Raw genomic sequence first — 12,723 nt, 5'->3', positions numbered from 1 at the left:
TTTTCGCGCCATTTCCATTGACATTCATGGGTGCATTACGAGAAAAATAAGGACACATATGCAACTGACAGTTCCTATGTTAAAAAACGCAACGGACCGAAAAAAAAAAACGCCAGTGGACAGGAACACATTCAAAACTAATTGCTCTTGAGAAAAAACGCAAAACGCAAAGGAAAAAAAAACGCCAGTGGGTGGGCGCCCTTAGGCAGATATTAGTTCACAGTACATTAAAGGGGTTTTCCAAGACATTAAAAAAAGATTAGACGGCCTTAGAATAAAGAAAAACTGAATACTCTCTATCCTAGTGGCTCCCTGTCCAGCGCTGCGGCCCATGATGCCCGCCATACGAAACCCAGAAGAAGCGGTGGGCGGTCATGTGCCATTCATTGTACACCTGGCTACCCACAGGTGCCAGCGGTGATTCTTCTATAGCTGCTGAAGCCTGTGAGTGGCTGAATGGTCAACTGCACAAGGAGCGGTACATGACCTTCAGCCACCTCTTCCAGGTTCCATGTGGCAGGCATGGAGGCTGCTGCTTTCGAAGGGGAGCTGCTGGGATAGGGGAGTACAGTATTCACTTTTTCTTCATTTTAAAGCCGTATAACCTTTTTTTTTATGTCCCGGAAAACCCTTTTAATGATAATTTGTTGATGGTTTCAACGACTGAATGTCCCAAACTGGGCAGATGGTGCTTATATAGGTCGTCCTGTGCAAAAGGGCCCTAACGTCTATGACCAGCCTCAGAGTATGTGTCCATGTGCTTACAATGTGACACCTCAACTAAAGTCAATTTTGTTCTAAAGCAGTCATTATATCCAGAGAGATCCAAATATGTGATAAGCAGTAATGATATTCAGAAGGCAGGTGTTGATTAGACACGCCACTGACTCATGGATGCCTGCATATCTATGAGAGACCGTCAACGGCATTACCAATACAAGACTGCATTCCCAGAAAGAACACAGTTTGTGCTTCCGTAGAAAAGTACGACTACAAAGTATGTCGGCGTAGAGCGTGCGGCCATCTGAGGACATATATACAGACTTATATACAGATCAGGAGTTTGTAAGAACGGAACAATAAGAGTGTCCTCTGCATTCATATTAGTGTAGGGACCCACTACAACGCAAGGAACCGTGAAGGGGTTAGTGGGCTCATGTATCTTGGCCAACATCCAACCAATGCCTTGCATTTATTATCTATCATTCACATGCAGTGTGGCATTGAGACTCCAGGGGGAGCCCAGGGTGGCAGTACCAATGTGGTTCACTGAAGGAAATGCAGGGCAACCCGCCGAATTATCATGGCGTCATTAATAGGTTGCTGGTCTGCATGGTGAACTACATATATCAGAATGGTCTGGCACCCTGTATTCACTATGTATGGGAGTATACACCAAGCATCCACACCCCTCATTATCAGGAGGCAGTGTGAGTGGTTGTCTTATCGGTGTCCTGCACAGGTGTTATTGGCTCCTCCATTTGGTAGTCAGCTACCGGCATGGTGAGAGGAGGATGCATCTATATGCACTCCTCACTCAGTAAGTAACGGCCATTTTCTGTGATTGTTTTTAATTTTTTATTTCCCCTTCTGTGATGCATAATAACATTTATTATTTATTATATTAAAAGTCATTAATATAATCTAAAAAAGATTGTAAAACACGGACATTCCGTTACTGAACTAAGTAATGCTTACAATTATGAGGCAACAACTCAAGGGGTTGCGTAGGATCTTAAACACCTTTATGATACAAGCCATAAAGCAAGGCCTCCTGCTGTGCATACAAACTTGTGTCTGGCTTACACCCCCGACGCAAAAAGGCCCTTTTACACACAAAAAATATTGCTCAACATTTGCTCAAAAGCCATCTTTTGAGCGATAATCGTTGCATGTACTTACCGTGAACTCTTCATACATTGCTGAGTTCAGCTCAACTTGAAATCCATCGGGACTGATAAGAGAGACGGCCCGCTGAGTTCTCCACGGGCAGCGCTGGTAACATTCTTTCAGCACCTGTCCCACTGGAGAACAATAGCAATGTATTTAGAGAACAGACCATCCGCTGTTCTCTAAATACATGCAAATGAAGCTAGTTAGCTTCTAAGGGGTTGATTAGCCCATTGGTAGCTAATACAAAATGATCGCTCAAAACTGTCAGTTTCTGAGGAATTTGGAGCGATCATCTGTGTGTGTAAATGCACCTAAAGGTGCGGTCATCTTTGTCAAAGCAGTTGTGTTGGCAAGTATTAAATAAGTTTGTAACTGATACTTGTTAAAAATTATGTCCCCTTTATTACAAGTGCTGGACTACTAGAGGAAATATATATTTTACAGCATTTTAATCCAATAATTTTTTCAAAGTCCTAGAAAACCCCCTTTACTCATATTACCCATATTCCCACTCCCTATATGCCAATGCCAGCACCATTGCACAGGTGCCATTATCTATACTGCTATGCTGTTCTTTTCTTTGACAGTAAGTTAATTGATTTTGATTAAAGGTAACGTCCTGCTCGTTATTTCTTACATCCACCCTGGCTAGATGCAGATATAATGTTAACAGGAATTTCCCATTGATGGCCTATCCTAAAGTTAGATCATCGGTAATAGGTAATTGGCTAGCATCTCAACCAATCAGGATCCCTGCTGATCAGCTGATCCTTTAGTTCACTGTCAGTGCAGCACAGCCGGATGTCCACATTGGGGTCGAAGCTTGAAGTGTAATAAAAGTGAGAAGTCGCTCAGTTGACGCTCAACTCAATGAACTGGAATGACTGCTGACTGGCTTCTCGCTCAGTGTAAACGGGAGCTGCGGTATCTCTGAACAAGCCCTGTTAACTGTGAATGGAGGCGGGCAGCCGAAAGAGATCTACAGCCGCTCCACCTCCATTATCTGACAGACTATCGTTCCTGTGTAAACGTGCAGCAGCAATAGTCGCTAGGACGGGTGTCGGGGGCTTACGTGCCTGACAGTCATGAGCCTCATGTGGCGCAGAGTGTAAGCTCTCGCCTACGACCTGAAGGTTGCAAGTTCGATCCCCACATGCGTCAGGTAGCTGGCTCAAGGTTGACTCATCCTTCCGAGGTCAGTAAAATGAAAACCCAGCTTGGTGGGGGGTAATTAAGTAATAATTACCTGAAAGCACTGCGTAATAAGTTGGCGCTATACAAATACCAAGATTTTTTTTTTTTTTTTATCCTGTAGAGGGGCTTTAAGCTGAGGAATCAGAGCCTTATATGGGTCCAACTCCTATAACAATACATTACTAAATAATTCAGGTACTTGTATGTGTGTATACATTAGAAGATGTGATATAATACACATTCTGAAAAGACAAATACAGACATTGCTCTTACCTGCTGCCTGTGATGCTCTTCATAGAGCTTACAGAGGAGATCCTGTCCAAACACTCCTCATCTCGTTGGCTCACAGAGAGATCAACAAAATCTTTGCTCACACCATCCAGTCTATCTGCTGCCACCAACGACTCTGAAAGTAATACGGAAATAATCATGAAATTAATGACATTAATTAAAACTTAAAATAACAATTAAGTGTTAATATTCAACCTCATCAATAAAGGATTAAAGAAGGATCCTATCATATCAATGCCATAACCCTTTCACTGGCAGACGTTTTTGACCATTTTGCACCTCCAGTAGCCACCACAACTTTCACACTTTTGACATGTACTGATAAATAGTAAATTACAAAATGAAGATCACACTAAATCCCACTTCTCATGTATTTTCTGAAAGCAGATGATCTGCTGATTGCAATTGTCTTGATGGGCTTTTGACAGCTGTGTTCACCTTTATATAAACCTCTGACAAACAGAAATAATTTGCATTAACATACACTGGTGCCTAGAACTCATGTCATCTTATATCTCAAGCTGTGTTGGAGATGCAGTATTAATTTTGATGCGGTTTTAAAATCAAGATTCTTATCTTCAAAAAAAAAAGACCAAAACAACAGCTCTATCTGCAATACAGCCCGAAATCCAGTGATTGACTGAGTCATCACTTAATGTATGGCACATGAGCGCTACAACAGTGCTAGACAGGGCAGATATCTGATCTAAAGTGTATTGCCTTTTTATTTTAGCCTATTCCTTCCCTAACCAGAAACATTTTGCTTAGGGCTCACATGAGCGTAGCTATTTTCGGTCAGCTGTGTCACGGCAACAGCACGACCGAAAATCATGTGAACGGGCGCACGAATCTGCAGTTTGTGCGCCCGTTCAGACAGCTCGGGTCAAGTGCCTATATGCCGAGCCTGGATTGCCGTAGGGCGGGGGAAGACAGTTTAGCTCTGTTAAACGACCTCCTCCTTTCTGCCCTCTTACTGCCTCTCGGCAACTGAAAGGGGCAGGTCGGTGCGGGAGCTAGTGTGTTAAGCTCTCGCCTCCTCTTCACCCCTTGTCGCAGCAATAGTAGGGGGTGGGATGGTACGGGAGTTTAGCAACTAGCTTCTGCTTCTCCCATTGCAAACATTTGGCAAGTGGCGGAGAGGAGGGATAGGGGTGGGAGTTTAACAGACACGCTGCAAAACCCCCTCCCACCTCCCTTCTCTGTCAGCTCCCATAGGCTCCCATAGGAGCCCTATTCTGGCCAGGAAGATAATTCCTGAACTATCTTTTCTGGCTGACGTAAAAGTGCCACGGGAATACACCCATCTGAGCTGATGCATTGTAAACCAATGCATTAAATGGGAAGCGTACATCGGCCGGACGTGAAAGCGAAGCCGATATATGCTTGTGTGACTAAAACCTTAGGCCTTATTCAGACGACCGTATATATGCAGCTATTGTAGCTGCGTCCAAAAATCACGACCATCGGAAGCACTGGATTCAAATGTTTTCATTCAGATGAGCGATTTTTCGGCGCCTGGAAAAATAGCAGATCGACGACTGTAAACAGCGACCTATTTTATATGCAACAGCAAAAGATAGATCTTGCCCTATCTTTTGTCAAGATATACTGAAAGCTCCCATAGAGGTCTATGGGAGCTGAAAAATAGGGAGTGTTGTGGGAGTTTAGCTGCATCCAATGCTGGGAAAAGAAGACAGCTGGCTCTATTTAAGCATTAACAGCTATTCCAAGGATTTCTGTCAACTTAGGGATTTCCACGAAGCAGCGTATTCTTTCGCCATCACACGACGGCTGAGCATAAAAATGTATAAGGTCGCGTGAAAAAGGTATTACTCTTTGAAAATTCAATAACTGAATTTTGTCCTTGAAGCCCGGAAAAGTTTTTTTTCTGCCTCTTACATTAAATATATTGTCGGACTGCTTTGATTATGTGGATAAAAAATATGAATATGCTATAAATTAATATGTGAAGCTTAATAAAGTTTATTTAAAGTTACTTTGATTCATTAAGCATTTTTAAATACTGTTTTGGGACTTTTACACTAGATTTATTATTATAAACATACTGATATATGTCAGTTCATTTACAGCTACCCCTGTATGTATGGTCATACACAGATCGCTGTCAATCACTGATAAGACCGCCCATAGATCTCTTCAGCTCAGAATATGCAGAGGTATAACCCTTTGCAATCCAATTTTGGATTCAGGGTTTTCCTAGGGGGCTTTCTCTTTCTGCCATTATACAATGGCGCCATCTGCTGGCTAGAGCCAGTACTGCGGTATGTAACATGCTGGAGAGGCCCCTGACAACAGAGCAGCCAGTAATATACAGTAAGAATACCCTGCCGGACGTCTTCTGACATTGGAGCTGTACAGCCTTCAATCAGAATGTCTTCAGACCTCAGACAGTGGATTGGAAAGGGTTAAAGGAATAGATTACATGTCATATTGATACTTTCCCCATAAAACTATATGTCAATCTGCTCAGCTCCTCCTGCTCTACAACATGTTCGAGCCGACAGACTCCCTTCAAGTAATGACCAACTGCCACTACTGATTGACTTGACTTTTATCCCGTAACCCCATCTACTGATGATCAATGGACTCTAATGAGAAAACATTAATTAAATTGATACTACATTCATACTGTAAAAATAAAAAAACAATATCCTCAATTAACCCAACGAATCAAGTCAATTAACATAATGAATGTGCATAATTTAATAATAGTTTGCCTTGTTTGATGCCGCCTTACCAGAAAAGCCTGTTTTAACACAACTGTCCTTCTCATTTATACATGACAAGTGATCATACAGAAGTGCAGACAGAAATTATTAGATAGATACCGAAAACTATTATTTTGCTTATAAACAATAGGGAATCTGGTATTTATTAGATTTTTTTTTTTTTTTAAATCACAAAGTCTCCTATAAACTAATTTACGGACAATGACAATTAGTTCCTAACGGGTTGACAGTCTATTAAAAAACCACAAGCATGTAAAAGATGCAATTTGTCAAGTCCACTTGTTTAGGTGCCAATGATACAAATATTAGAAAAAAAAAGTCTGGCACTGGGTCAGCTGGCTATAACATCTACAAACTCTTATGCAGAGATAAGTTGGGGCTACCGGGGTCTCTGAACCTACATCAATTTACACTAAAGCTCTGGCACTCTTATCTGCGCACTAATTAAGGATTTAGGCTATTTTTACATGGGACGACTGTTGGGCGGTTAAGCAGCTTAAGGATCGTTCACTGAATGAAGGCGGACTGCGACGAAGATCTTTTCCGCATGCCAGCTTACATTCAGAGAAAACAAGGAGTAGTTTAATGACTGCCTGTTTGAACGGGCCAATGGCCGCTTGGTTATTAAGTGAGCTAAAAACCAAGCGACACCAATAAGTGAGCGATTCTTGCTCACTTGCCCTGTTGGGTGCCATGTTGACATAGGATGATAGTTCCCAGTAATCCCATTTTCTGAGCGATTACTTGGACGACTACCCTGTTTCCCTGAAAATAAGACATACCCTGAAAATAAGACACAGCATGATTTTCCAGAAATTTTGAGGATGCAAAATGATTTTTCAGGCTTTTTGAGGATGCTTGAAATATAAGCCCTACTCCAAAATTAAGCCCTGCTAACAGTTAATTAAAAAAGTCAATTTAAATAGTGTCCAGGCAGCTATACATGTAAAAAAGTTAAACCTTTTTGAACAAAAATTCATATAAGACACTGTCTTATTTTCGGGGAAACACGGTATCAGCCCATGAAAAATTCCCTTACCAAGTTGGTTGTAGAACACTTCTGCAAGTTGGACATTTGCGTCTTATGTTATAGGCTCTTGTAAATAAACACCAAGAAGTATCAAATACAGATGAGTGGATCTTTAAAAATGTGCCTTGTTGTCATTGGATGAATCTGCTCTTATAGTAAAGGGACCTCCTTCTATGTTGGTTTAGAAACCTTCTTTCTTCTAGACATAGAGGGCGCCCCCTTGTTACAGTCACACTCCGAGGCATAAATAGATCATGGGAGAGATCCCTGGATTGTCCCCCGATATATTTATACATAGTTACTGTTTTTTACCCCAATTTTGATAACCTCTAGGTATTATAGTACGCCCATTCCATTTATTATTTTAGCTGGCCACCTTTGAACGCGCTCAAGCTCCTTATATATCCATCTTGAGTACCAGAGCACAAAAGTGTACACAATATTCCATGTGTGGTCTGACCAGTGACTTCTAAAGGGGAAAGAACACTGTTCTTGCCATGACCTCTTTTGATACATTCCATGATCTTATTTGCCTTGGCAGCAGCTGCCTGACACGGTTTGCTCCAGTTAAGTTCACAGTTCACAGTAAAGGGTCTAGGAGTCTAAGATTTGAATTCATTTTAAGGGTCTGAATGAGTTTATGGCCTTTGGTCATAATTAATTTTTGAGTCTAGTCTGAATTATTTTGGGGTTTGGTCTAATTTCCCACTAATAAATCTTGATGTAAATAGTTCTAGAAGTTTGCAACAAGTTGACATCTTTACTATTTGTGTTCAGCTCGGACCTTCATCTAACCTTTGACCCAACTAACCTTTACTAATGGTCTGTCCAGTCCTGTCGAGGAAACCCACCAAAAACCATGAACATGGAAGACAGGGACAGGCTGAATTACATGTAAAACACAGGAGAATTCTGGGTAGTTAGACAAGCAAAATAAAACAACTGACAGTGGTAAGTAATGTAGGAGGACCTAGAATCTTTCCATAAATCTGTAGCAGACAAGACCTACCAAAGAAGCAGAGCACCCGCCTCAAAAGAGGCGAACCCATGGCTGGAACCTAAATTGATTCTCTTTTGGTCCATCGATGTCAACACCATAATTTGCATGAGCAAGGATAAGGTAGTGTTATTGGTGGTATTGTTTCCAATTGTCAGGGAGGGGTATCTATTCATTTGCTTTGAGGTCTAATATTAAAACTAATATAGGCCTACTTCATTACTCCAAAAGGATGTTATTCTTGGCAATGACAAGATGCTAGTGGACATAAATGCAAATAGGTAAGTATTCTTGGGCAGCAAATACATTCGCTTGGAAGAGGCTCTGAACAAGCAGGTCCCTTTGAAGTAACATTGCTGCACCTATTGACATTTCTAAAAAGTTCTCCCTAGCATCAAAGTGGATCGATTTCAATGACATGTTTGAAGCACTAAATCTGGGTAATTGGTGTTGATTAATCTGACAACTTTAAGCACTTTCATGAGTGACTGTTCATTTGTAAATATAAAAAGGTAAATCTTCCCAAGGATAAAATTATACCAAAACTCTATAGAAGTAATTCCAGACATTATTATATGAGGCATTACTTCATATAGACCTACTTTTGTGGAACTAAAAAGCAAACCCCTTATTAATGGTCGGGCTCCATCTGCTTGGCTGAGTGGGCATGTGTTCTGAAGCAGAAGAGGCAGCAGCTGATCTCTACTGAGGACAGAAGGATTTGGTCTGTTGAAGTCCAACAGCCAGATCTTTCCTTCTCCCAACATCTGCCATGAAGGGGAAGTTGGGACACAAGTATACACATTAGATGGTAGGCCTGTTCCACAGAAATCGGCAGATTTGTCCAACATTAATTCAATGTTTTTGGACACCTTAGATTATGTCATTGGGAGAAGAGTGTGGCACAGTAATCCATAAAGGCTAGTTTACACGGGCAGATGATCACTCAAAGATCGCTCCAATGACAGTTTGAGTGACAGATTTGAGCCATCATTTTGCATAAACTATTAAGTAGCTACTCAGTTACTTAAGTACCAATTAAGTTTGCAAATGAAGCCTTCACTGAAAGCAGTTAATAGTCCAAGGGCTATTATCTGCGCTCAGATCCTTTGTTCTCCACGGGAAACAATGCTATCAGCACTCCCCGTGGAGACTGCTGATAAGAGTGAATGGCGATTTTTAGGTTAGCTTGAATTTAACGATCAGCTAGCTAGCTAGCTTTTTTAGTGATCATCGGCTGGTGTAAACGGGCCTTTAGATAGTCATTTTCTAAGTTAAGTTTGAAAAGACTTGCATAGTGCATGCTTTTTATGGAAATATCCATAGTTTGGGTGCCTTACAAAGCACTACTGCCTCTTCAATCTTCACGATTTCTTCTTGTCAAAATGTGTTATGGTCAACTTCTGCATTAAAATACATTTAACCCCTTAAGGACCAGGCTGTTTTGTACCATAAGGACCAGACACTTTTTAGGGATCTTACCCATGTCGTGGTTTAACTGCCCTGAATTTTTGGTGCATTTTTTCTTCCGTGGCATATTTCTTTCACTATCTCCTTCCCTCCCCCCATTTTTTAGTTTTATTGGGGGTAAAAAGCTAAAAAAAAAAGATTTTTTAAACATTTATAGTTTTTTTGAATTACTATATTTACGCTGAAATAAAGTATGGAAATTGGTTCCTCATTTTGTTTCAAACGTTTTGATATATAATATGTATGGTTTTGGATTACAGGGCGCATACGATTGCGGTTTTTGTTAGCATCGGCTTTGGGTTATTTTCTTTCTTATGTATATATTTTTTATATTATTCTGTAATTATGGTTTACTTATTTACGTAATTTTTTTTTTTTTACCATCTATGTCCCCCATGACGTCATATAAGACCTTTGGGGGACATTCACATGTTTTTTTTTCTTATTTGACACTTTCCCACTGAAGTTGGGGCAGCCATAGGAGCCGCATCCATAGGAGCCCCAGTTACAGGGAAAACATCCCCCTGTAGTGATAATAGTCACTGGCAGAGCCGATCAGGGTCTGCCACAATCCTGTAGCTATGCTATAGCAGGGAATCCTGGTGGTCACGTTACTGCTGACTCCCGTAGTGGAAGTTATACCTCCACTTTCACTTTTTAGCACATAGTGCTCATTGAGCGCTGTGTACTTGGGAAAGGGAAAGGAGAAAACCCCTCCTGCCTTCTCCTCCGGGGTTATCAGCTGTGACTAACAGCTGACAACTAGACACGCTTCTGATTTATTACAGAAGCAGGGGCTTTAAACCTTGGCCGTATTTTTACTATCGGTTGGGTTTAAAGCCCAGGACCAAGCGTCGTAAATTTACAGTGCTTGGTCTTTAATGGGTTAAAGGGGTATTCCCATTTTGGCTTTCATGGCTTAGATGGGAAAGCTTGGACCTGTGTTTCCGACTAGCTGTCGGAACCAGCCAAGCATTTCAACCCAGCCCTTTCCATAGCTCTCATTGAAGTGAATGAAAGCTAAGGACACAGCACTAGGCCAAAGCACTCGGCTTTAAGATCCAAGTCGCAAAATGCCTTATGCTGCCAATGTAAACCATGGATAGAGTCTATAGCAGGGACTGTATCGGTTACATTACTTGTTTTAGATGATCACACAACAAGTAAGCAACTCACCTGATTGGCCAAAATCCTATGACATGGTAAACAGTGTCAATGGCAATTTGATCTGATTTTGAAATTCACAAATCCCAGTATAATGATTTAGAAAATCCCCAGCACTGTCTACATGACTTGTGCACTCCTTTAGGTTAGTCTATGGGTGACATATGCCACTGTATTGCATCTATCAAAGGCATCTGCTTCATGGATATGTAAAGAACTTTTTAATAGCTTTTTATGACCAATTTAGCCTATGGGTGAGAGATACGTTAAATGGATGCCCAACGGTGGCATCTGTCCTGAGTAGGCATCCATTTACCGGATAGGATATAATCACATCCAGGTCACAGATGTATCCGTCGCAGCCTCAGTTAGACAGGATCCCACAAATCATGTGTGTCTGGTCAGTGTTCTCACACTGGAGCGGAACACAACGGTTACCATTTTTGTGCACTTTTTGCTCTGGTCCAGTGTCAACAGCCAGACAAAAAAATGTAGCATGCAATGTTTTTCTGTCCAGCAAAGGGAGACATCCAGCATCATGAGAGATGCATTAAATGCCTTGAACTGTTCCAGAGAAAACTACTGGATCAGTTGTCTTATATTTCCCTCCGGCATTTTAGTGAGTAGACCGGTATATGGGAACCTGCTTTAAACATACATAGAAACAGGAGAGAACAAAAAGAAATGTGACGACAGTCAGATCAGGATAATCAGATGCATAGGAATAATCATCTTTGGCCCACTGCCCGCTCCACACTTGCTGGAAACCTGCTGTGCAGGTGAAGAAATCGGGGTAAACGCTGTAGTTAGAACAGAGCTCTCTGGCGCAGGTCCCAATAGGATCAGCTGAGAACAACTTACTATCTTAATATCATTTATTGGTATCAAAACACAACACAATGCGTTCCAAGCTGTACTAGGTTCTTCCTCAGGTGCCATCCAGCATCAATAGGATGCCTTGATCTGTCCCACAAAAAAACTATGGGGTCAGTTCTGACATGAGTTTCCCTCCGGCATTGTAGTGAAACTTCAGGCTAGTCGGGTATATGGGAACCTGGCCATATGTCAGGAGCTACTCCTGGCGCAATCATTTAACGGAAGTCATTAAACGTGTGTAAACAGATCTAAACAATGTTATTTTAGCCCATTTTTCAGATGACATTAAAGTGGCTTGAGTTTGCATGTTATATTTGCTACATAATGTTTGGTGAACTGTGAATGTTGGCTTTAACCCCTTCCCGCTCCAGGGCTTAAGTTTATGTCCTAGCAGCGGGTTACTTCCTGCAACAGGGGTAAACTTACTTCCTGGGGATAGCGCGACATCACTTATGATCTCGCGCTATTCCGCTGTGGGAGCCGGCTGTCAGTCATAGTAGATCGCGGCATGGGAGGGGTTCACAGAGGGAGTGCGCTCTCTCTGTGACGTCACCGGGCTCTCGCAATATAATCGCAGAGAGCCCGGCTGGTTGCCATGGCAACAGGATGCCAGACACTGGCGTCCTGTATTGCCATAGCCTGTGATCGCTGTATAAGCAATAAGGCATGGCAGGGCAGCAGCCCTGCCATGCCTTATCACAGCGATCACCAGTGCTGTACTGTAAGTGCCCCAGAGGGACACCAATTGTGTAAAAAAAAAGAAAAGAAAAATGAATAAAAAAGAAAAATGTAAAAAAAAGTAAAAAAAACCTTTTTTTTGCCTTTTCTCATATTAGCATAAAAAAGGTTAAAAAAAATTAAAACCCCACATATTTGGTATTGTCGCGTCCGGAACGACGCGTGCAATCAACTACACATGCTTTTGACTGTGCACGGAAAAAAGTGTTAAAAAAAACGCTAAAAAACTGAGGCAAAATGCAAATTTTTAGCATTTTGCTTCCCTAAAAACGCAATAAAAGTGATCAAAAAAGGCGTATGTACCCCAATATTGTACCAAT

General features: G+C 41.5%; 1 protein-coding gene across 2 annotated transcripts in view; it reads right to left on the bottom strand.

Annotated features, from left to right (window-relative positions):
- Positions 1-12,723, bottom strand: part of WDPCP (WD repeat containing planar cell polarity effector) — a 333,546-nt gene that overhangs the window by 31,594 nt on the left and 289,229 nt on the right. For both annotated transcript variants that reach the window (XM_066595499.1, XM_066595500.1), the window contains one exon: positions 3,361-3,493. In XM_066595499.1, coding sequence (XP_066451596.1) covers positions 3,361-3,493 — 133 coding nt within the window. The remainder of the gene's footprint in view (positions 1-3,360; positions 3,494-12,723) is intronic.

Source organism: Eleutherodactylus coqui, chromosome 3, assembly GCF_035609145.1.
Source record: "Eleutherodactylus coqui strain aEleCoq1 chromosome 3, aEleCoq1.hap1, whole genome shotgun sequence".
NCBI classification, from domain to species: domain Eukaryota; kingdom Metazoa; phylum Chordata; class Amphibia; order Anura; family Eleutherodactylidae; genus Eleutherodactylus; species Eleutherodactylus coqui.
The sequence above is the reverse complement of the archived record's forward strand: the minus strand, read 5'-3'. Positions and strand labels throughout refer to the sequence as shown.